Below are 24,168 nucleotides of genomic sequence, written 5' to 3'. Positions count from 1 at the left end.
AGATATTTTGAAAGGAAAAGGAGAAAAATATCTACTTCTTTCAGCGTCAGTGCATAGTGGTAAAATTTTTCAAGGGCCCACTTGTTTATAAAGAAGATACCCTTTTTTAATAAGATAAGTCCAAAAAAAGATATCACGGGCAGGTCGAGAATCGTTCTCTGCCAAAGTATACAAGAAATGGGTTAGATCCAGATATTATTGGGTCCGGTTCAATTGGAACTAACCTAACTAGTCCCCTTCTCTTAGACTTGGATCCCCTTTTCTCAGACTTGGATCAGATTGGATCCGTTATACCAGATACCTATCTGAACAGCTTAAAACTAGAATTTCCATGCGCTTCGGTCTGGGCTCCTGAGGAACTTGTATCAACAACCAAAATGATTATCAATTTACGTGGATTTTTTTTTCTTAAATGAAACACTATTAGTTTTTCATTGAAACATCAACCGTACAAGATTAAATGGTTGCAAACAATCTGATGCATATTCGTTGATACAGACTCATATCCGATATCCAAATTGGTCTGATACTCATTGTAAAATCTAAAATCTAATTTTAACCGAATAAAAATCGAGGTCTGAGACTATGAAACTTAACCATTCACATCCCCAATGATGCAGGGTGCCATGCTATCAAAGTGTGTTTGAAGGTTGTGATTTGTGAATATACTAATTTGGTATGAAACACAGCATTTTTGGTGAAACAACGGCCCAACGTAACCAATGGAGAAGAATATCTGTGGTTGCAAAAGGAAAAGACAGGCTGTTCATTAACAAAAAATTCTTAGCTCCCAAATTTTCTCATAAATCAATTCTATATTGTACAGCCACCAACCAACCCCTCTCTGTCTCTCCCTCTCCCTCTCTGAGTCAGAGAAGGCCCGTTGAACTGTTTGTGTACTTTAAAAATCGCATCTTGCTGTTGGTTGGATTTCTTTCCTTCCATAAACACATTTTTTTATTGTCATCACCTGGTCTAATGGATCATTACTTTCATGAACCATCCTCTCCTTCATCAAAAACCCAATATTTAAGTCCCTCTTATCTCTCTGCAATTCTGCTTCTGCCTGGTCTATCTCTCCAGAGACGATGGAGGCCCTCATCCAGCGGCACGGGCTCTCCCGTCCACCTTCACTCCCAAAAGCCCAGACGTCAAGGAGTCTGAAATCTAGGCTCAGTTTCAGACCCAACCTCCCCATATGCAGCCTTCCATCATTTGAAGCCAAAGGGCTTGGAAGCTCCCTGCAAGGACTCAGAAGCAGAGGAAAGGTTCAACCCTTGAGCTCCAGGGATGATGGGAGACTGCAGATTCGCAGAGCAGCATCTGCTGGAGAGGTATTTGCTGATGATGGTGGTAGTGGTATCCAGAAGGCCAACAAATTTTTGGGGGTGGAGGTTACCACGCTGAAGAAGATTCTCCCACTTGGGTTGATGTTCTTTTGCATCCTCTTCAACTACACCATTCTTAGGGACACCAAGGATGTGCTTGTGGTGACAGCCAAAGGCAGCAGTGCAGAGATTATCCCATTTCTTAAGACTTGGGTTAACCTCCCATTGGCCTTTGCTTTCATGATTCTGTACGCGAATCTTGCAAATGTTCTATCGAAGGAGGCCCTTTTCTATACTGTTATCCTGCCCTTCATTGCTTTCTTCGGGCTGTTTGGCTTTGTTTTGTATCCTCTTAGCAACTATATTCATCCAACAGCTTTGGCTGATAAGCTTCTGGCATCCCTAGGCCCAAGATTCCTTGGTCCAATTGCTATTCTTAGGATTTGGAGCTTCTGCCTCTTCTATGTCATGGCCGAGTTGTGGGGTAGCGTGGTCATCTCTGTTCTCTTCTGGGGATTTGCTAATCAGGTATACATTTGTGCCTGTGATCATCTGTTTGATATATATTTTTTTTTCAGCTTCTTTTATACCTTAAGTAGCCACGGGGATAATATTCTCATGTGGGTTTTGATAGAAATCGACACTCTTGTTATCAAATGGTGTACTCCTTGAAGGTTGATTTCTGGAATGGTTTTCTGTGTCCCCTGTTTATTTTAATACAGGAAGAATTTTATATGTATTTGTGACTTCTGGACGGTTCCTTTGGTTCCCTTGTTTAGTCGAACACATGAAAATTCTTTTCCTTGGGTATCTGTCCTTTTGGTTTGCGTTTTTCTTTCCCTTTATTTACCTCGCCTTACGATCTTTGAAACGCTTGCTTCTTCTTTTTTATGATTTACCTTTTTCAGCTGATGGAAATTCAGATTTAGTTGCTGCTCTCCGACAACGATGATATTGCTTAGATGATGAACTAATTTACTCTGCATTTTAAGGTGAATCGGTTTATGCAATTAGTTCTACCTTCCGAGACTATGTTGCACTGATGTTCTTACCATCATGCTCGCACCAAAGAGAGACACTTCGGTTGAGAGTTTCTATTAGGAGTTGGTTGCTCTCTCTGTTTCACGGTTTGTCTCTCTAGGGGGTTCAACTTAGAGTGTTCGAGTTGAAGGGGGTCGATAAATTTGGTACCAACGTGTGGCTCTGCTGAGATAAGCTAGTAGGCTTTTGTCTAATCCCAGCTTGCCTATCCTTCGTCTACAATGTCTCTCTGTCCTTTTACTTCCTTTAGTTCTGACGATAACAGAGACCATTTAGCAGAACTAGGTTAAGTTTGCCATGTTGACGTATTGGTGACATGGTAGTCTAAGCTACCATTCCCCTCCCTTGCCTGTACCTACCCTTATCATGTGCTCTGATGGTGTCTGGGTAGTCGCTTTTACTGAATAGCTGTCACTTAATGTACCAATTAATATCTCGGACAAGCTTGGCTAAGCATGCGTTTTCTTAGTTCGTGACTTCGTGTATTGATCTTAACAAGCTGTTGCTGTGATCTGAACATATGTGTAACGTGTTTATTTATTAAATGCTTATTGAATTTTGACAGTTAAGATCACATTGCTAATTACTCTTAGTCTAATACAGGAGGGTTATATCATGCTTTACATACAAAAATTCTCATTAAATTCCATTCTGGTGCATAAATTTCTTAGATCTTGTTATTTAACTATGTTTGAGCCATTCATGATAAAATTTTTGTGTTACTCAACATGACACTGTTGACCTCATGGATTTGCTTATTTGAAAAGAATTTAGCGTTTACTATCTGACTTCAGCCTCCACTAGAATGTCATTCAATAATCATCTGTTACTTCAATTGGTCTATTCTTTGGTTCTGTTTAATTATGATATCTGGCTCGCTTATTCAACTTACTGATAATAAGAACGTGAAAAGGCCATTTCTGTCCATAATCCTGACTATCAAATATCAATGTGCCCTTGCTATTTTTCTCCTCGAGTTTTGCCATTCCTTGGGTCTCACTATGGTGTCCACTGCAGATTACCACTGTTGATGAAGCAAAACAGTTCTATCCACTGTTCGGGCTTGGTGCAAATATTGCTCTTATTTTCTCCGGCCGCACTGTTAAGTTTTTCTCAAACCTTCGCAAAAATTTACCACCAGGGGTTGATGGTTGGGCTATCTCTCTAAGAGGAATGATGGGAATAGTAGTGTTGCTGGGATTTGTAATATGTGCAATTTACTGGAGTGTGAACACATTCGTTCTGACTGACCCAGCTGTGCCCAAACCTGCTGCTCGCAAGAAGAAGGTACTTTTTCACCTTTAGTTATTGTGGTTGAAATCCTCTTGTTGCAGGCAACAGATGATGTAAATTTGAGAGTTGGTATTTGCAGGAAAAACTCAAATTGGGCGTGGGAGAGAGCATGAAATTTTTGCTGTCATCGAGGTATGTGAGAGATCTTGCTACCTTGGTTGTTGCATATGGTATCAGCATCAACCTTGTAGAGGTTACTTGGAAATCAAAGCTCAAGGCTCAGGTAAACCTGCATATCCAGTGGCCTTCTTTCTTCTCGATTTCATTGTTTGATGATTTCTTATCTCTAATTTGCAGTATCCTAGCCCGAACGAGTACTCATCCTTTATGGGTGACTTCTCAACCTGCACAGGAATTGCTACTTTCACCATGATGCTACTCAGCCGGGTGATCCTCCGTAGATACGGATGGGGTGTTGCTGCCATGATCACACCCACAGTCTTGCTCCTAACAGGAGTTGGATTCTTCTCACTTCTTCTGTTTGGTGAACCTTTGACTCCTATGCTTGGCCAGTTTGGTTTAACGCCTCTGCTTGCAGCCGTCTATGTGGGTGCTCTGCAAAACATCTTCAGCAAGAGTTCCAAGTACAGCTTATTTGATCCCTGCAAGGAGATGGCTTATATCCCATTGGATGACGAAACTAAGGTCGGTCCTGCCACAGCCATATTCTGCTGTCCCAGCTATCCTGATTCTCATTTTTCTCGTACATCCTTTCTTCCTGGTTCTCATTTACAAATTTTTATTTTCTTTTTCAGGTGAAAGGAAAAGCTGCAATTGATGTGGTCTGCAATCCTCTAGGCAAATCTGGCGGTGCATTGATCCAACAGTTCATGATTCTTACATTCGGTTCTCTTGCTAATTCTACTCCCTACCTTGGAGGCATACTCCTGGTGATTGTCCTTGGTTGGATCGCTGCTGCTCGTTCACTGGATTCACAGTTCACTACTTTGGCAAAGGAAGAATTAGTGACAGAAACAACGAAAGCGTCAGAATCAGATGCAAATGGTTCAGCCTATGCCAAATCACAAGAAAACAGTGGAAATGGCTCAGTTGTGGGTGATGAAACTGAATCTTCTGATGTTTCTGCTCTGAAAAAACCAGCTACTGAAGGCTCTGATAGTTCAGAGGAAACAAGGCTACCAAGAAGCTAAAGATTTTCATGGTCGACGAGAATCCTGGTGATCTTGTGGAATGTGACTGCCTGACTGGAACGTAATGTTGAACAAGTTGAAGAAGCGACAACCTTTAAGACGGGCACAAGTAGGAATAACGGTAGGAAGCAGTCATGTTCTTTTGAGAAGTAATAAACATGCTTTGCCGTTCACAGTTTAATTGTGCTGCCGTCTTTGCTTCTCTTATATTTTTTCTTTCTCGGAAGTAAGAACAGTAAGATGCATTCGGCATCTTTGAATGAATTGAATTGAGGTGCTTATCAATGTGGATGCAGTTGATTGTTTAGTTCTCTAAGGTTGTAGACTTGTAGTAATTTGTCTTGTTGCCGTTTAGATCCTCAGTATCGTTGCTGGAAGCCTGTGCATCGAAACGATGCATGCAACGGCAATCATGGAATAACCTTTTTCCCTTCTAAATCCAAACAACCGATTTTGCCGTTTTCCATCAAGAAAATTTTGGACGTCATTTAGGCTCCCCACTTTCTTCTTGATAACTATAAGGTAGTGCAAGTGGGATTAGGCGGCTCTGTTTTTTATTTTTTAATTAGAGCATGTTGTGGGCGGCCGAAAAATATGTTATATTTTCCTTCTAACGCTTTATTTTACTTTCTTTTTTGGACAGTTCATTGATTTTGAATGTTGCAAGAGTATGAACCCCGTATCGGAATTGGTTATTTACAACACATCCACTGATACGTATCAATGATATATCGTCACGTACCGCTTTATTTGTTAAATTTTTGAATTTAAAGGTTTTAAATTTATTTTGAAAAAATAAAAATAAAACTTGTATTGGTTTCGTATCGTATTGGCAAGGAGCCGATATTATCTATATATGCTCCGATTCGAAGCCATATTGATAATACTGGTTTATTCGCCAAATTATTATTTCATCTTGTTTACTTTTATATTTTTCATTTCAGCCTTTTAATAAAAATATAAAAATATATTTTTTTTACATATTCAGAAACTGCTTTGGTTTTATTTTCAGACAGCCAAAAATTTAAAATTGTTTTCGAAACCAATTCGATTACAAATACTCGAACGCATGGACATCCTTAGCGGCTGCTACTATGGTTCAAAGCGCGGACCAGGTAGGCTATTGAGATCGGGCTAGTCCATCTTCCTCCTGAATAACTGCTTAGGAGCTTGCTAAGTTTCTGAGTTACTGTTTCAGCAACAGTTTCTTTCTTTCACACCACTTGGCAATGTTTTGTAGATAAATTAAATGGTAGTGAATTATATGCCTGGTTATGTTACATAATTTCGTCAACTACACGGTTTCAAGATGTTCAACATCCATTTATTCCTTCTTGAGGGGTGCTGGAAACAGGCACTTAACATGTATTTGCAAATTCAGTTCAGTTATTTCCCCCCAAGAACCCTGTTTAATCTCTATCTTCATTGGTTGCTAGAAGACCTCCAAAATCTAGTTGAAATTATCTAGAAATTATGGTAACTAGGCCAACCTCGCGATCAATGGCGTTTCTCATTTTATAATAAATGGCCGTCCGTTGTTAAAGGTTTAAGCATCCTGTCATTACCTGTTCCTGCTTTGCCACATTGAGGTGGAGGTTCTTAATTTCATTAAATTCTTCTACTTTGTTCTATATAATCTGGCGTTTACAAAGTTTTTCTTTGTCACAACTGATGGATTTGCAATTAGCATTTGAGAGAGGATGCAGCTGTTCTTGTGAGAAGCTAGAGCTGGTTTTCCCTCTTGTTGATTAGAGGGAGTGATGCCTTCCTCTCTGATGGATTGCACCTCCTTATCAGTTGTCGCTATCAGAGTGCAGAGGTCTATCTTCACCTATGGAATAGACCAACAGAGTGTCATTTTGAATCGGAGCGGCTACTCACCGCCATATTGTAGTCCGCTTTGTTCCTTTAACAGTCTCTGCCTCGACGGTGTAGGAGTTGCATGATCTTCTCCACACGTCTCCGGCCACAGCTCTGCTTTCCAGTTTCCCCGTTCTCCGGAATGAGGCCGCCCATGGCCTCCACTCTAGAGACTCTTCCACCACTCCCCACCACCATTGGCACCATTGTCCACCACCCAAAGAATCAGAACCACAACCCGTCAATCCTTCTCCTGGAGAAGTGCAATAGCATTAAGGAATTGAGACAAATTCACGCTCAATTCATCCGAAACAAAGAGCATTACCAACCAAACACGTTTGCTTGGAACACCATTATCAGATGTTACTCTCGCTGGAACGATCCTAGAGCCGCCGCCGGCGTCTACGTCGACATGCTGAACAATGGATTGCGTCCCGACAACTACACCTTCCCTTTTGTTCTTAAGGCGTTTAACCGAGAATTGGCGTTGGATTGCGGAAAGGAATTTCATGGGCAGATTATAAAATATGGGAAGGATTCGCTCTCTTTCGTGCAGAATGCTCTGATTCATATGTACTCTGGGTGCGGTAGCGTGGACGATGCACGCCTTCTGTTTGATAAAAGTCCTGAACGGGATGCCATTGCTTGGAATGCGATGATTGCTGGGTACATCAAAAGCAAGAAGTACGAGGAAGCGCTTTCGCTCTTCAGTTTGATGCGAGCCGAGAATGTGAAGCCGACTCCTGTGACTTTTGTTTCGGTGGTTTCTGCTTGCACGAAGTTGAGAGATTTTGCGTGGGGCAGACGAATCCATCTGTGTATAGAAGAAAGCGGGATTGAGCTGAATTTGATCTTGGAAAATGCTCTACTTGATATGTATGCTACTTGTGGGAGAATGGATGAGGCAGCCAATATTTTCGAGAAGATGCCGGTGAAGGACATCATTTCTTGGACGACCATGGTTACTGGATTTACAGACATGGGGAAGGTGGACAAAGCGAGAGAATTGTTTGATCAGATGCCTGATAGGGATTTCGTGTCTTGGACTGCAATGATAGACGGCTACATCCGGGCAAACAGGTTCAAAGAGGCTTTGGCAGTTTTCCGGGAGATGCAAATGGCAAAAGTTCAGCCTGATGAGTTCACCATGGTTAGCATACTCACAGCATGTGCCCACTTGGGGGCACTTGATGTTGGAGAGTGGATAAGGGTTTACATCGAGAAGAGCAATATAAAGACTGATGTTTTTGTGGGGAATGCCTTCATTGATATGTATTCAAAATGTGGTAGCATTGAAAGTGCGATAGACATCTTTGATAGAATGCCTCAAAGGGACAAGTTTACTTGGACAGCAATGATCACAGGGCTCGCCATTAATGGCTATGCAGAAGAAGCACTTAATCTTTTCTCAAAAATGGTTTCTTCAACAATGCCAGATGAGATAACCTATATTGGTGTCCTGAGTGCCTGCACTCATGCTGGCCTTGTGGATAAAGGGAAGGAATACTTCTCTAGCATGGTCAAAGATTACGGAATTTTGCCTACAGTGTCACATTATGGGTGTATGGTTGATCTTCTCGGTAGGGCAGGAAAACTAGACGAAGCCCTGGAACTGATCGATAACATGCCAATGAAACCCAACTCCATTGTTTGGGGAGCTTTCCTTGGTGCTTGCAGGGTTCATAAGAACATAGAACTGGCTGAGAAGGCCGCAAAACACCTCCTTGAACTAGAGCCTGAAAATGGTGCTGCATATGTACTCCTGTCTAATATTTATGCTGTTTGTAACAGATGGGATGACGTTCGTAAGGTGCGGTCTTTGATGACAGACAAAAAGATGAAGAAGACACCTGGTTGCAGTTTGATTGAGATGAATGGGGTTGTTCATGAATTTGTTGCTGGAGATGGCTCTCATCCTCAGTCAAAGGCTATTTACTCAAAGTTGGACGAAATGGCAAGTGAGTTGAAGTTAGCGGGATACGTGCCCAATACATCGGAAGTGTTGCTTGATCTTGGGGAAGAAGAAAAGGAGGATGCACTTCATCGCCACAGTGAGAAGTTGGCACTGGCTTTTGGCCTTATCAACTCAGGTCCAGAGGCAACCATCCGAATTGTGAAGAACCTACGGATGTGCCCCGATTGCCATTCTGCCATAAAGATCATATCAAAACTGTACGGCAGGAAAGTGGTCATCAGGGACCGCACTCGTTTCCACCATTTTGATGATGGTTTCTGTTCTTGTAAGGATTTTTGGTGAGAGTTTTGAATCACTCATTCCCGTGGTCAGTTGATTATAATGCCAATGCCGATGGACAAATGGCGAAGGCCCCCTTCTTCTCAAATGGTTCAATTTATTTATATTAGTTAAAGCACCAGCGTTTTTTACCAAATTACCAGGGGAAGCTTTACTGTAGAAACAGTCTAGTATTGGTTTGAGTAAACACGGTAGTTTAGTGGCTTCATGAATAATTCAGCACAGTCGGTCACAATGATCGTATTCGTTCAATTCATATGTGCACAATTTGAAAGGCCACGATGTGCTGATATTAGTAAAATGTGATCCACAGCAATCACTGAGCCTGTATGAGACAGGCATAGGTATAAGCACGGTGTTGATGATGAGACATGGAATGGAACCAGGGGTTAACAGTACATTTATTAGAGAACTTAGTGCTACATAGGCTCTGGCAGAATGTCTATATATATATATATATATATATATATATATATATATGTTAAGCGTTGAAGAGGAGACATGGAATGGAATCAGGGGTTAAAGTACATATATTAGAAAACTCCATGCTACATATTCTCTAGCAGAATGTATACACGAGCAAAATTGCTGAGGCAACCGTCAGCTTGGTGTTCAACAGCCAGCTCTATGCTACAGCTCAAAAGCAAAACATCCCTGCTTAATATGTAGGCTTTAGTTCCCACTCTGTAATTACTATTTTGCTGTGAATACTGCCTGTGCAGACATGATGATGCCTACGATCACCCCGAACAACCCAAGTGCGCTACCAAAGATCTCAATCACCAGTATCTTCACAAAAAGAGATGAGTTTTGAGCATCTGAGAGAGCGCAGCTGCTTCCTATTATTCCTACACAGACCCTGTCATAGAAGATGTGGGATGAACCGTCTCCTCAAAAATTAAATAACCTGAAAGGATAAGATACTCTACCCGCAAACCAGGTTGGCAAAACCAACAATGATTCCAGAAGCAAAGATGGCATATCCTGCTCTCAGAGAATCAGGGGCATATATCTTTGAGGGTGGAACACTTTCTAGCTTCGTTTGTAGAATGATTGCCACAATCACGCCATATATAGCAACAGCCTCACAGAAGATTACACTGAAATGGAGAAGTCAAAAACTACTTCCAAGTACCAAAAATTAACAATAGCAGGGAAGGCATGCAGATTCAAATGATGAATAGAAGCATGCATCTTCTAGCTAAGAAGCATGACATTGAAGGCACAATTTTCTAATTAAGATAAATCATGATTAACTACAAGCAGCCATCAGATGAAATCACAGCTATTTGAATGTAAGCACAATCAGAGAGCATGCAGGAGAGCAGGAGAACAGGTGCCATACACTAGTTACGGGTATGATGATTGTTTGGTAATTCTAAGCAGGAAATTAACTTGAAGTACTTTTAACATGCACAGGTTTCTCTCTGATGCGCACGCCCCCACAATCACGACCTAGCAAATATAAACAGATTCTAATGTTCGTTCAAGGATACATAAGTGGAAACATATATAGAGATCGATGAACTAATCACAAAAGCCAGATTTCTTCGGATAACTTTCAAACGCATGCTCCAGATAAACATGGCCATGTAACGTGCAGGAAAGAGATTTATTGCACGAGGGTTTTACGTAACGGTCTTAACTTTTCTTCTATGGTTATGTCGAAATGTGACAGAGTTGCCCAGAAGTTGCTAGCAAAGTCGCCATTTTATACGTTTTATATAACCTACTCGGGTTTTAAGAAGCTACAGCGAGTTGTTGATAACTGGATATAGTTACCATCCGATCTTCGATACAAGTGCCACCAGATATGTTGGTAGCATGAGATCATGGCAGTTTTGTAGAGAAAAGATTCATTACCCAGGGTTACTGTTGCAACAATAATGAATGAGAAATAAAGAGTATCCCATACTGTCTCCTTTAGTGATAGTCCCAAGAGAGGATTCGACTAGTTCCAATGATGCAGCTCCTGATGTATCCAGTGGTTCAGTTGCCAATGCTTATAGTATACAGTTAAATATAACCTTCCTAGAGATTTCATCTGCAATAACATCAACGCGGGAGGAATTTCACGCGACTTAGACAACCCTGACATAATTTAGCTGGTTTCCCCTTTCAACGTTTCAAACATACTGTAATACAAGCATAGTAGGGCGCGGATTACAGTGGCATCCTAACGAACAACAAGCATGACAGAAAAAAAAAAGTTTTTATATGATCATCATCTAAATGGATTCTCTCTGGCAGTTGGAAATTACGCTGCAATTTCTAATCGGTCATGGACTATTGAGATCCAATGGGGAACTAAAATTGCCTAATTTAATTTGCACATCTGATTGCAGAGATAAATTGATAAGAGTTAAGCGTGTGAACGCCACGCTGAAAAAGTCAAGTACATCGAATCCACACCGCTGTTACATCCAAAACGAAATATACATGGAAATATTGCTCCTCACAAATATTTAGTGCAAAGAACCAGAGAAGATGAAAAGGAAAACGACGAATCGTAGATTTCAGAATTGATACCTAATTAGATTTTTGGAAGTGATTCGAGGAGCCTTAATCGCTGCGCCGATGAGACTGCTCCCCGTGATGTAGATTCCCCTAATATATAGCAGCCGGAAAAAAAGTCGAACAATACAATAATAAGTAGATGCTGTTAAGTCAAGAAAAATAATAATCATGGAAGAACTCGAGCAAAAATTCAATTGCTATCGTCCTTACCAGGCGGCCCCGAGCACAGAGACGCCGATTGCGACGGCAATGCCGATGGCAGAGAACGTGTAAGGCGAGATCCGCACAAGAGCGGATGACCAAGAACTCGGATCGACCATCGCAGCGGGAGAAGACATCGATGTTCCGGGAAGGACGCAGAGGAGAAAGAACTCTTCTAGCCTCTAGGGTTTCCTGCAGACCTTCTTCTCTGCCACGGTCTGACGAAAATACACCGCCAGACTCAGGCGGTTCCGTGGGTAGAAATGTCGCGTTTGGTTCCTCGAAGAGAACGCGAACAAAATCCCGAAATCTGATTGTACAACGAATGGGATTCAGACGCCTGCCAAGATCTAACCTCATCCGATGTCACAATAAAAAAATCTGATTAGCAATTGGCCGCGTGATTTTTCGTCCGATTTCATAAAAAATTAAAATCTGTGTCAAATTCAGATGCGATTTTCCGGTGGAATCGGTTCGCTTGGATATGAATCACAATCAAATATTGAATTATACTCATACCGTTGACATCCCTAACATGATCGAATAAAATTCTAAAGATCACTAGAAAATATTTGTAAATGCAGCTACCATAGGCAGGTTCGTTTCAAATTCAAGAATTAAATACTGTCACGGTTTAAATCAATGAAATTGAACTCAACATGCTAAGTCAAGCTGAACTCAGCTCATTGCTCATAATAGTTTCTCTAAGCTTCTGAACAGGACTTTAGTATCAAAACTATTCATTGCAAGTCAAGCAATTTGATTATTTATGCTCCACGACCCGAAGCACCTTATGCGCTACCGGGAAATTCGGGGAAACTGATCATAATATATCTGTTATTAAGATCTTAAAAGGAACAACAGAGGAACTTTGAAAATCTTAGTTGATCTTTTCAAAAACTTATGATGGTATCAACGCCCCTCCCTATTTTCTTCACTGGGTTTGAGAACATTAGTGGAGAGTAGTAGGTAAGTGGAGAGTAGTAGGTATAGTGCATACAGTTACAGTTGGTATAGTGTCCACTAAAATCCAACTACCAACCGGACTTTTACTACTACTAATCGGACTTTTACCTACTACTAATCCGATATGGGTGGGCTTATCACATTAAGCATCAAATTACTGAAACACCCTTGTACATAAATACTTATTAAAATATCTGGGATGATATAAATGAGATCAACAGACTTTTATATATATATATATATATATATATATATATATATATATATATATATATATATGTATCTTTTATCTTTGTTTCCCCGCCCCTTCTTAATCAGTTTGGCTGGGATGTGGTTGGTTGGTAGGTGGCAGCTCCTACACGGCCGGCCCATCTTTCCTACTCTCACCAACACGTTTCACGAGCTGGGGGAGAAAGCAGGTGGAGATCAACAGAGATGGCAATGGAAAGGGAGAGAAAACCTACCGCTTTCTAAATACCTTGAATTCGAACGAGAAAATTTAGATCTTTCTTTGCTTGATTTTCAAGCTTGAAAATCGTTTGAATCCGGTGAACCTTGTGACAATTATCCTTTTATATTAAGTAGTGAAGAGCTCCTTCTCTGCTCAAGATATAATCTGATCTACCCACCACCTGATTCAACAGGAAACGACCTGATCGACCAAATCCTTCAGCTTTTCCGGTAGTTCGGCAAACACCAACCGGAAAAAATGGGTTCAACGCCGACGGCGGAGGACTCGGGGACGCCGGCCAACTTCTGGGGGGACATGCCGGAGGAAGAGTACTACGCTTCCCAGGGAGTGAAGCACACGCAGTCCTACTTCAGCACCCCCAATGGCACCATCTTCACCCAGTCATGGCTCCCTTCCTCCGCCTCCGTCCACGCCATCCTCTGCATGACCCACGGCTACAGCGAGGACACCAGCTGGGTCTTCCAGAAGACCGCCATGTTCTTCGCTCGTTGCGGCTACGCCGTCTTTGGCGCCGACCTCCTGGGCCACGGCCGCTCCGACGGCCTCCGCGGCTACGTCGGCGACCTCTCCAAGACCGCCTCCTCCTCCTTGCTCTTCTTCCAGTCCGTCCGCGACTCCCCTTCGTTCCGCGGCCTCCCCGCCTTCCTCTATGGCGCGTCCATGGGCGGCGCCGCCACCATGCTCATGTACTTCCAGGACCCCGACGGCTGGTCCGGCCTCATCTTCTGCGCCCCGCTCTTCATCATGCCGGAAAAGATGAAGCCCTCCCGCCTGCGCCTTTTCCTCTTCGGCCTCCTCCTCGGCCTTGCAGATACCTGGGCCGCCATGCCCGCCTTGAACATGATAGGCTCCGTGAAGGACCACGAAAAGCTCAAGATTATGGTCGCCAACCCCCGGCGGTACGCCGGTCCCCCTCGGGTGGGCACCATGAGGGAGCTCTCCCGCGTCTGCGACTACATCCAGGCCAACTTCGACAAGGTAAGGGCGCCGTTCCTCACACTCCACGGCACCGCCGACGGCATCACGGCGCCGGAGTCGAGCACGCTGCTGTACGAGAAGGCGGCCAGCGAGGACAAGTCGGTGAAGCTGTACGAGGGGATGTACCACGCGTTGATTGAAGGCGAGCCCGAGGAGAACAGCACCAAGGTGCTGGCGGACATAAGAGAGTGGCTCGACGCCCGAGCCAAGACTGGGCTCGGACGCGTCCTCGATTAGTCGAGCCCAGTCGGCCTAACGGTAGACCGACGTCTACAATTTTGCTGTTGCTGTACCTTGGTTTGGTCGGATGAGCAATAGCACCAAGTTGGTGGTGAAGATGAGTCTGGTCTATTAGTAGAACTTACCTACTACTTTTTTCAAAAACGAGAATACAACTGCTTGCCTTCCTCAAGGAATTCGGGTGCTGGGAAAGACGAAAAGTGCAGCCTAAATTCTCTCTCAAGTTGGTGTGACTTTAGATGGTAGGTTGTAGAGTTTCAATAAAACACTTTGTAACTGTTACATGAATTTGTCGTAAAGTTTCGGACATCTAATTCTAGTAATTTATAGATTTATCTTAATCTTTTAAGGTAGATTCTTGAAACCTTTAAACGATCACTTAGAAAGCACAAGGAAATCCATCCTACCCTTATGTTTATGAAACATAATTTGCTAAGTGTCTCTTTTTTGGTAAATGTCTGTACTTTCTTTACATTTTTTCACTAAAGAAGATCTTGGGGAACAATGGTAGCACCTGACTTCGTGTTATATATATTAAGTCCCTTAAAGAGAGGGGTCTGAGTTATCATTTCCACTTAGTTTGATGGTACATAATGTGAAAAACCTGGCTTTAGATCAAAATAAGCTTAAACAAACTTGTTTTGATGTGAAAACCAGGTTCTTATCTTGATTTTAGCATCGTTCTAGTGATCCTTCTTCCTTAGAAAGAAGAACAAATTGTGCCAACAACCATTTAACTCTTAATTGATTCTTGTGAATCCTATTTATTTGTTTTTCAACTCTTCAGAGTTTCCAATTCTTGTAAATATCCTTACACAGCGAATAGGTTTCATTTTGTATCGGTTGTACTGCCTTATTTTGTATTTTTTAGTTTTAAAAATAATTTGAAATGAAAATAATGCATAAAAAACAAAAACATGTGGTGCTTATTTGATAAATGTAACAATTTGCAACTGATTTATGAATCCACCCTAAAACAGCCGACTCGAACTCGATTTCGAACCGAGTTTTAATGAGCCGAGCTCGAGTTGCTAGGCTCGTTGGTCACCCTTATGGCCACGGCCATACTAAACCAAAACCACCATGTGTCGAGAAAAGTACAAAGATTCCCATAGAATTTAATAAGGGAGAAAATGCATGCATCTTGTTGTACACCCATGTTCTCGGGGATGATGATTCTTCGGTCCAACCCCATGTGACAGCAAGTGAAGATAATATGATGCTTAGTTTGATATAAATTGGAGATCTCATGAAGCGGGAATCTGACCAAATTGCTTCAAAAAATGTCAGATATGAAAAAAAAAAAAGATTAGCATTCGATCAAGAAATTGGTTTGAATTTGGCTTTAAATATGCATCTGATCGGATTTGGATTTAGTTTAAAATAAATGTCCCATACCCATTATCCATACATTTTGAAAGTCGGTTATTACTAAATCAGAATGCGGTTTAGATTCAGTTAACTATCCAAAAGACAGATTCGAAATCCAGATGTATATCTGATTCAGATTGTGAATTTAAAAATCGGATATAGATATGGTGCCAAGCTTTTTTCTTAAACATCCGATAAATTGGATATGGTTAAGGGTACATCCGATTCAAATTCGATTCGGCCGCATTCCTGATATTTAATATGGTAGTAATTCAAAGTTTTCCATTTTTTTACTCTACTTTTTTCCATTCAATGGATCTGCTACAGTGTAAGAACCGATATGTCTAAATGCCAAGCAGAGTCCAGCTATTAATCAACTTTAAAACTGAGGTCCACACCATGCCTACAGTTAGAATCTGCTTGTTGAAAGGGACAAAGCTTGTGCCCCGGTGAAAGGGACCCAAGCTCAATACTAATAGGCCAACAAAAAGCTTGGAACATTGGACCACATGGTCCTTACAACTGGATCTGATCGAGGCTGCAGTCCTTGGTTCGGGTTTTAAGTGGTGAGGTTTTTACGGTTATAAAACCGTAAAGTTGCTTTTGATTGAGAAAAATGGGAAAGTTTTGAAAAGCTTTAAAACAATTAATCTTTTAGCCAGAAAAAAAAAATGTGGCCAATATCTAAAAAACAAAAATGTGAAAAAAAATCTGGTAAATTTAAACTGTAAAAAACAAGAAAAAAATGAAAAAAAAAACTGGTCTCCCAAATTTTGTTATCCACTTTTAAAAGAATTGTTTTTTTTCACGTTTTATTCGGTTGACTTGTTGTTAACGTTTTAAACACATTTATTTAAATAAGACGCACTTTATGTTTCCAAACTTTAGAATCTAGATAGGATATGGAACACCCAACAATCAGAGTATTATTATTTTACCGTTTGCGGTCTAAAGAAGTAACTTTCACGTGAATAGAATGAGCGGCTAAGCTTTCGGCAGCCTACCAGCCAGCCGAAAAAGCTATGCTACACCCTTCGAAGCATACAAAATAAAAACTCGACTTGAATTGATGAGTTAAATTTGGCTTTTCAAGAAGTTTGCACGAATCAGAATTGTTAAAGTAAAATCGGTTCCTAAAAAGTTGGGTAGAATCAGAAATCAGATTCAAAATAAAAATTTCAGCTCAAAAACTCGCGCAAACATTCAAAACAACCAAAAGCTTTAAGAAAAAGTAGGCCTATTTGTTACAAACATATTCGAAATAAATACTAATTATCAAAGATTTTTCATTTTGTTCTTTCTCTAGTCCCGGCCCACTCTCATTTAAGAAAAAAAAATGTACGAGCCATTTTTCAGGAAAAAAAATAGGTACTTAATTAAATGGGGAAACAATATTAATTAATAATAATAAAAAAAAGGATGGGCTGAAAGGAATCGACGTCCTTGGGCTGTCTGTCGACCGATTCGAATCGGCCGATACGATGGTGACCACACTTGATATGGTGGGCCCTACCAAGGGGTGGCCCCCACTGACGCTCCCCCAACCCAGCAATCTGCATAGGATTCTGGGCCCGACCACGATTCCCTCCCTCCCCCTAACGGTCAGCTCCACAGCCCCACCTAACCCTTATTTTTATAACGAAATTACGAAATGGGCACCTCCGTCCGCCCTGGCGCCGTTTCGGTTCCAATTTTCTTTTCACATAGGCTGCGTTTGTTTTCCCTCGGATTTCAAATCCGAGGGAATCTCAAACCGAAATGAGATCCAACAGAGGCCTGAACTCAATTCCGCGCAGCTGATATCAGCAGTAGGTTCATAGCACTGCTGGTTTTTGGCTCAGCCATAGATAAACGGGACCTTATTATTTATTTTAATGGGAAATCGGCTCGATTCATATGGGTTTATAACAATACCATTATTTTTTAGATAATAAGTTTCGAAGCAAGTTCTGCGAACACTGTAAATGATGAGGGAGGGGGAAGAGGCTGCCGAAGACAGTACAAAAGCCACTTACCCAATAAAACATTATTCTTAGACATATAAATGATATGTATCGTTGCAAAAAATAATTGATTCAATTGTTTGTCACAAGGGCTATGTTGGTTTATGGCTGTTTGGAGATGAGTCTAACATAAGGTTTAAACCGTTAATCTAGGAGTATAATGTTGATGGAATCAAACTGACGAACAGACTCTCATTGAGCCGCATATCTGGAATCAAACTGACGAACAGGCTCTCATTGAGCCGCATATCTAATTTATGAACAAAAGCCAACTTACTTGAACTCATTAATTCATTACATTTACAACATAGTTATCAAGAGAAGATTAAACATATAATGCTTAACTCATTAAGTTCACGTTGCACCAAAAATTGAAGGTGACAACTTTTCAATACCTTGTGCTTATAAATATAATTAGCCTCGATTTTTTTCTTGCATTTTCTTTCCCATGGCGTTGCACTAGCACAAGAAATTGGGGCTCATGGGCACCATTTTCTCATTAACGTGGGAAAACAATTTCTCACACGACCTAGAAAAAGTGCCTTTAGTTTCAAAAGGAAAGGCATGCTTTGGTGGAAATGAACATGATGGAATGCTCTTGATGACATTATTGTAATTCAAGTTGATTTGAGGACCAAAGTCAGCTTTTTGCTTCAAACGTCTTTCTCCGCCTCCTTCCGCTCGCCGCTCTGCATCTCCTTTTTCCTGCATCAAAAGTTCAGGAAAAGGGTCGAAGGAAAAATCCGGCGAATTTGACGACGCGCCGGGTTGAAAACGGAAGAGTGGTCGTCGGAAAGCCAATGACCGTACTGACGGCGCCATCATTTTCCTGCCTGGCCTTCTCCTTGGGTCATGCTCAGTCTAGCCGCAGGAAATTCTCCTCTTTGTGATTTCGAGGCTTCTGTGAGGTAACGAATGGCTTCCGGGAAGGGCCTAGGGGAGAAGTTCCGAAGGGCGCTACGGACGTTGTACTTCATGGCAGCATTGCTGACCTCGCTTCTCCTCTGCTCCGCCACTGTCCTAGCGGCAGTCGCAGACGTCTTAGTTTCCTCCGCCCTGCTCCTGGTCTTCGCCGGCGGGAATTTGAGGTCTCAGTTCGAGAGGTACGGCTTTCGCCATTCCTTCGTCGACGTCTCCATCATTTCCGTGATCAGATCCCTCATCGTACTATGTAAGCCCCTATCTAGCGCTATGGTCAAGGTTCAGCCGTTTCTCTTTCGGCTTGTTTCTGTTTGCCGAGAGAAAAAGCACTGGCTTACGATCTTCCTGTGTTGTTCAATGTCTGTTTAGGCGTTTACTCACTGTGTGATGCGCCGGGACTATCCCACGGGCCTTACGTCGGTACAGCGGTGCTCTGCTCTCTGTCGTCGATCCTTATCCTTTCGGTGAAAGCATGCCTCTTCCGCCCGATCCAGGAGGGCGAATCAGAGGGCATGAGCTCGCCAGAAGCGTTCGTGGTGCAAAGGAAACTCCACTTGAAGCAGTCATGGGGCATGCCGGCGCTTTTCATGTCGTCTATGGTTTTCGCTCTAGGGCATGTCGTGGTGGCGTACCGAACTAGTTGCAGGGCCCGCCGGAAGCTTCCTTTCCACCGGATCGACCAGGAAGCGGTACATTCGTATTATCTTTGACATATCTCTCAAAATTTGGTTGTGCAATTGTGCTTGCTAAGTTATTTATTCTTCCCAGCTTCTGGGGTCATTCAGTTCTTGGGCTCCTGAGAGCTTGACTTTCATATTATAGAAGTTCTATTGAGTGTAATCATGGTTTCTGCAGATGCATTTCTGCTGATTGGAGAACTTCAATATCTGTTCGTTTTTTAATGAAATGCCATGGAACTTATAATTTTGTTCTCACACTGATGTTACAGGGTTTTGGGTTTTCTGGGCACCTGAAAGTTCCACGATCACCGACTCCTACCACTGGAAAAAATTCTAGGATCGATGTTGAAGCCAAGCGAAGAGTTGCAACTGCAACAGCAGCTACTTCTGCAGCTCGTGAAGAAGGCCATCTATCAGTGAAGTTGCTGGCTGATGTTGATAGCTTATTCATAACATACCAGGGACTGACGATTCATTACAAGATATCCGATGGAGATTCACCAGTTTTCCCATCTCTGGCGACCGGTGCTTTTCCAGAACATCACCCAGAATTCAACTCTCCTAACGTAGTGACAGGCAGACTAAAGTTGGACGGGCCATCCCTTTCTGTTCCATCGAAAACCTTTCATCTAAACAGGAGTTTCAGTAATGTGTCTGACAGGGATTCATTGCGTGCTCCTCTGTTGACTGCAGCTGCTTCTGGTCGTCTATATTCTGATGATATAACTATCTTAGGAGTGAAGCATCACGATAAAGAAATGAGCTTCTGCAGTGCCAAAAATGGCAATCTTCAAAAGGTAGCGAATGGAGTCTGCGGCATTGTTTTAGTTCATGGATTTGGAGGAGGAGTGTTCTCATGGAGGCATGTCATGGGCCCGTTGGCGAGGCAGACCAAGTGCGTGGTATCTGCTTTTGATCGACCTGGTTGGGGACTGACTTCTCGCCCTAGGAAGTCAGACTGGGAGGTGAATCAGTTGCCTAATCCATATCATCTGGAGTCACAGGTATTCTTTTGCTTAAAAAATTCTTCACTTGCCTACCATGAAAATGGTTCTGATACAGGTAGATAAAAAATTACTTATGGCAATTAGTTTTGTTTCCTAAAGGTTTATACTTTATAGGCATCATTCTACTGATCTCACGTCATACTTAGTAGAAAACAGCATTACCAGCCAACAGCCATTAGTTTAATTTGTTTCACATGTACATGTTTTGGATTCTTGTTAGCCGCAGAAACTTACTTTTGCACCTCCCCGGAAATAGTGAATTAATGAATGCCGAACTCTATTTTCTTTGGTCTAACAACTAGTCTAATCGTACTTGGAGCCACATGGTAGGCATTGTAGGAGCTTTTTTTTTTTTTTTGTATGCTTGTGTTCCTCTCCCTTATTGGTTGAACCAGATTTTCCTTTTCTCTTTTCACATGCTCGAAAATTCCAGCATGATCTTTTGTCTAATGATTCCATCAACAGGTGGATTTGCTTCTTCATTTCTGTCTTGAGATGGGTTTCTCTTCGGTGGTGCTTGTTGGCCATGATGACGGAGGGCTTCTTGCATTGAAGGCTGCTGAACGAGCAAGAACATGCAGCAGATTCATGCAGGTTGGTTGATGGCAAAACCTATGTCATGCGTACTTGTCGACGTTGTCGTTACCAGCTTTTTAGTGGGGAATGCATCTTCACTGATCGTCCTGTTCGAGTTTTTTTTTTTTTTTTTTTTTTTTTTAAAAAAAAACAGTGCCAGAACCTGCAATTTGGAAACCAACTGTTTACTTCATCCAGTTCTTTCCAATCCTTTTCTTCTTCAGCTTTTGTTGATTTCATTTTCATGATGAGTTCATTTCCACATTAAGACGACCATTTTCCTTTCGAAGTTCTCTTCCTTGTTGCACTTGTCTGTCTATTCTCAACCTTTTTCTTTTGTATTTCAGGTGGTTATAAAAGGAATTGTTCTCCTGAATGTCAGCCTTTCAAGAGACGTTGTTCCAAGTTTTGCAAGAATTCTCCTTCGTACATCATTAGGGAAGAAGCACATGGTTCGTCCACTACTGCGGGCTGAAATCAACCAGGTGATTAATCGCCAAGCTTGGTATGATGCGAGAAAGATGACGCCTGCAGTTTTGAATCTGTACAAGGTAAGCTGAATGATTGTTACTAAAATTGTTAGATTGTTACTAAAATTGTTATTTTGGCTATCCCATATGTCATCATATCCCGTAGCAGAATGGCTATTATAGTTGTTTGTTTATGTACATTCTGGTGGAAACAATCACCTTTGCTGCTCAAAATATGGGTCTACATGTGTTCAGTGGCCCTAGGGATGAGTCCAATTATCTTTCTTTTACTGACCTGAGTGATAACATTTGGGTTCAGGCACCGTTATGCATAGAGGGTTGGGATGAAGCATTTCAAGAAATTGGAACGTCATTTGCTAGTACTCTTTCCCTTCAGAACGCCTCTCTTCTTTTGGAAGCCGTTGGGAACTTGCCAGTTCTGGTTGTTGCAGGTGCTAAGGATCGGTTGGTTCCCCTGAAATCATCACAAACACTTGCTTTGAAGCTCATGAATTCGGTTAGTCATGATCTTTCCTATCCTGCCATATGTTCATACTCGCACATGTTCATGCAGTGAACGAGAGAGAGAGAGAGAGGTTATCATGCGAAGTGAAGTACCTTTGAACAGCTTGTATTTTTATGTCTACAATGTGTGATTGTATGATGTTACATCATCAAATTTCTCCCCTAATTTTTTCTTCACTGTCATTCACTATTGCCATGCTGGGCAACATGTCGGTATTCTTCCTTTTGATGTTTGGCACAGTTTTACTTGGTTGACGGCATGTTTCCTTCTTTGGGGTTAAGAAGCACACACAAGGAAATAGCATGTTGTATAGATGCACTATTTGCGTCACGTTGGATACAGTTAATGCAGCTGCAAATTTCGTATGTAACTAGGATGTGGAATTGAGTCGTTGACAGAATTTTTTTCATCTTGCACAGAGGCTTGTTGCAATATCCGGATGTGGACATCTTCCTCATGAGGAATGCCCAAACGCATTATTGGCAGCTCTTTCCCCCTTTATCAATGGCTTGCTATGTGACTTGACTGAAGATTCAGTGATACAACAATTTCCATGAAAGCTTCAATTATACACAAGGGAAGGAGCCAAAAAGGAATAGCCAAGTGACAGCCAACCCTTCTTGCAGACCACCGTGAAGTCGTCTTCTGAAAGACATGGGAGGTTCTCATCCCAAGACTGGCCTTTGTTGAGATTTCTCAACCACGGTATGAAACATCACAAATTCTTTCTGCAAAGGTACAAAGCTGGTTTGACCTTTGTCGGTGTGGTTAAGCGGATGTGGGAATTACTCAGAGCTGCTGGTTAACATTATTCTTTCTGCTTTAAATTTGAGGTTTTCGTGCTTTCTTCTTTGTCGTTTCCTTTGGGAGAGGAAATAATCATTGTTTTCCTAAAGTGGAAAACCACTTTTTTGTAAAAATAATAGTTAAATCCACGTGAGAGTGCTAAATGTCAAGGAACTACTTGAGTAATTTTTGTAACCTACATGCATGAGCCTAAGCTTGCTTTGCTTCTTTTTCATCTTCTCCTCGAAAAGATGTGGTACAAAAAGCTCTCTCTCTCTCTCTCTCTCTCTCAATATATATGCATGTATACAAAGTCACACACAGATGGTTGATTGGCTAGCTCAGCTTTTCAAAGCCCTAGGTTGTTCTCTGCTCTAAGAAAATGAGTCCAAGAACATGTTCATGCCAATCATATAGGTCTTTGCATAAACTGAAAGCTGTGAAAGTACTTGATCATTATTAAGCATTGAACGCCATTTACACTATCCATCTGAGCTTTTTTTGTGGCTGTCATCTTTACGGGAAGATGTTCGTCTTCAACCAAGCCACAAGTTTGAAGCGAATCGATCTTCTGAAGTGAACAATCCCGAAAGATAATGTCAGTGGGGATCCTGTCAGCCTATTTACCAGCACCAACTGGACTCATTGAAAGGATACAACGTAGGGTTCGAATACTTTCAGTATTTGTCTTCTACACTACAAAATCAAAATGCATTAGGCGTAATATTTTGGCTACCTCTGTAGTTTTTTGTAGCAAAAGCAATCATTTTTTCGTTTTCTTTTCTTTTCCATGAAAGATGTAGTTAAGACAAAACTTGCAGACCAGAAAAAAAAGGAGTTGTTTCAACTCATCGACTCAGCTTGATGGAATAAAAAAGCTGGATGGAGTAACCAGGCTGCAAATTCAGCTCGAACCTCAGTCAGCTTGGCCATTAAAAGTACAACTGCGATCATTTGGCTCATCAGTCTGCTAATAAGAACTTCGTTTACAGAGAAGTCAATATTTAATTACTGGGTGATCTGGTAGAGCTCTTCCTAAAGAAAGAAAGGGCTTGATTTGGTCCTTTTATCTTCCTTCCTAGTGAATATCTTCTCTTTTATAAGCTGATTCTTAGCCATAATGTTACATACAGGACCTTGCAGGACCATAGCAGTGGCATGCCAAAGGACCACATTGGTGGCTTTGCATGAAAACAACACCAGAAATGTTGCTCTTCTCTGCAAATTACAGGACTTGTTGCATGAAAACAAGACTATGAACACTGGTCTGCTGTTCAATTGCATGAAAACGAGACCAGAAACGCTGCTTTTCTCTGCAAAAATTGCAGGCCTATTGTTTCGGGCAGATTATGCCCAAGATTCCGGGATTGGATCAAGTAGCAAATAAGTTGTGTTGGCAGGAAGCTAATGACTTTATCATCTAAGTTGGGTGTCATGAAGAGAGCCTGCTAGGATTACTACGTATCTTTGCTTTCAACCAATGCAAATGGTCCTCACGCGTGGTTCCTTGAACAAAGTATGATGAAC

General features: G+C 41.7%; 5 protein-coding genes across 5 annotated transcripts; 4 read left to right on the top strand and 1 right to left on the bottom strand.

Moving 5' to 3' along the window:
• The first annotated feature begins 963 nt into the window (after positions 1-963).
• On the top strand, positions 964-5,098 carry LOC116256178 (ADP,ATP carrier protein 2, chloroplastic-like). The gene is made up of 5 exons (XM_031632443.2): positions 964-1,856; positions 3,387-3,656; positions 3,742-3,885; positions 3,960-4,307; positions 4,418-5,098. Exons 1-5 carry the CDS (start codon positions 1,089-1,091, stop codon positions 4,811-4,813), a joined length of 1,926 nt encoding a protein of 641 aa, XP_031488303.1. The 5' UTR covers positions 964-1,088; the 3' UTR covers positions 4,814-5,098.
• A 1,001-nt stretch (positions 5,099-6,099) lies between these two features.
• Positions 6,100-9,042, top strand: LOC116256176 (putative pentatricopeptide repeat-containing protein At3g15930). Its single transcript, XM_031632440.2, has one exon. The coding sequence runs from the start codon at positions 6,756-6,758 to the stop codon at positions 8,928-8,930; it is 2,175 nt and encodes a 724-aa protein (XP_031488300.1). The 5' UTR covers positions 6,100-6,755; the 3' UTR covers positions 8,931-9,042.
• Positions 9,043-9,434: 392 nt separating this feature from the next.
• On the bottom strand, positions 9,435-12,049 carry LOC116256180 (V-type proton ATPase subunit c''1). Its single transcript, XM_031632445.2, has 4 exons — positions 11,655-12,049; positions 11,457-11,534; positions 9,857-10,027; positions 9,435-9,786 (listed from the first exon to the last, which is right to left on the bottom strand). Exons 1-4 carry the CDS (start codon positions 11,780-11,782, stop codon positions 9,621-9,623), a joined length of 543 nt encoding a protein of 180 aa, XP_031488305.1. The 5' UTR covers positions 11,783-12,049; the 3' UTR covers positions 9,435-9,620.
• An 872-nt stretch (positions 12,050-12,921) lies between these two features.
• On the top strand, positions 12,922-14,583 carry LOC116256179 (caffeoylshikimate esterase). Its single transcript, XM_031632444.2, has one exon. It carries the CDS (start codon positions 13,321-13,323, stop codon positions 14,296-14,298), a length of 978 nt encoding a protein of 325 aa, XP_031488304.1. The 5' UTR covers positions 12,922-13,320; the 3' UTR covers positions 14,299-14,583.
• A 3,757-nt stretch (positions 14,584-18,340) lies between these two features.
• On the top strand, positions 18,341-22,876 carry LOC116256177 (uncharacterized). The gene is made up of 7 exons (XM_031632442.2): positions 18,341-18,846; positions 18,966-19,285; positions 19,546-20,280; positions 20,749-20,877; positions 21,207-21,410; positions 21,649-21,846; positions 22,275-22,876. The coding sequence occupies exons 1-7, from the start codon at positions 18,591-18,593 to the stop codon at positions 22,410-22,412; spliced, it is 1,980 nt and encodes a 659-aa protein (XP_031488302.1). The 5' UTR covers positions 18,341-18,590; the 3' UTR covers positions 22,413-22,876.
• Positions 22,877-24,168: the final 1,292 nt, after the last annotated feature.

This window comes from Nymphaea colorata, chromosome 6 (genome assembly GCF_008831285.2).
Source record: "Nymphaea colorata isolate Beijing-Zhang1983 chromosome 6, ASM883128v2, whole genome shotgun sequence".
Taxonomy (NCBI): domain Eukaryota; kingdom Viridiplantae; phylum Streptophyta; class Magnoliopsida; order Nymphaeales; family Nymphaeaceae; genus Nymphaea; species Nymphaea colorata.
Note: the sequence above shows the minus strand (reverse complement) of the source record. Positions and strands in the feature narration are given on the sequence as shown.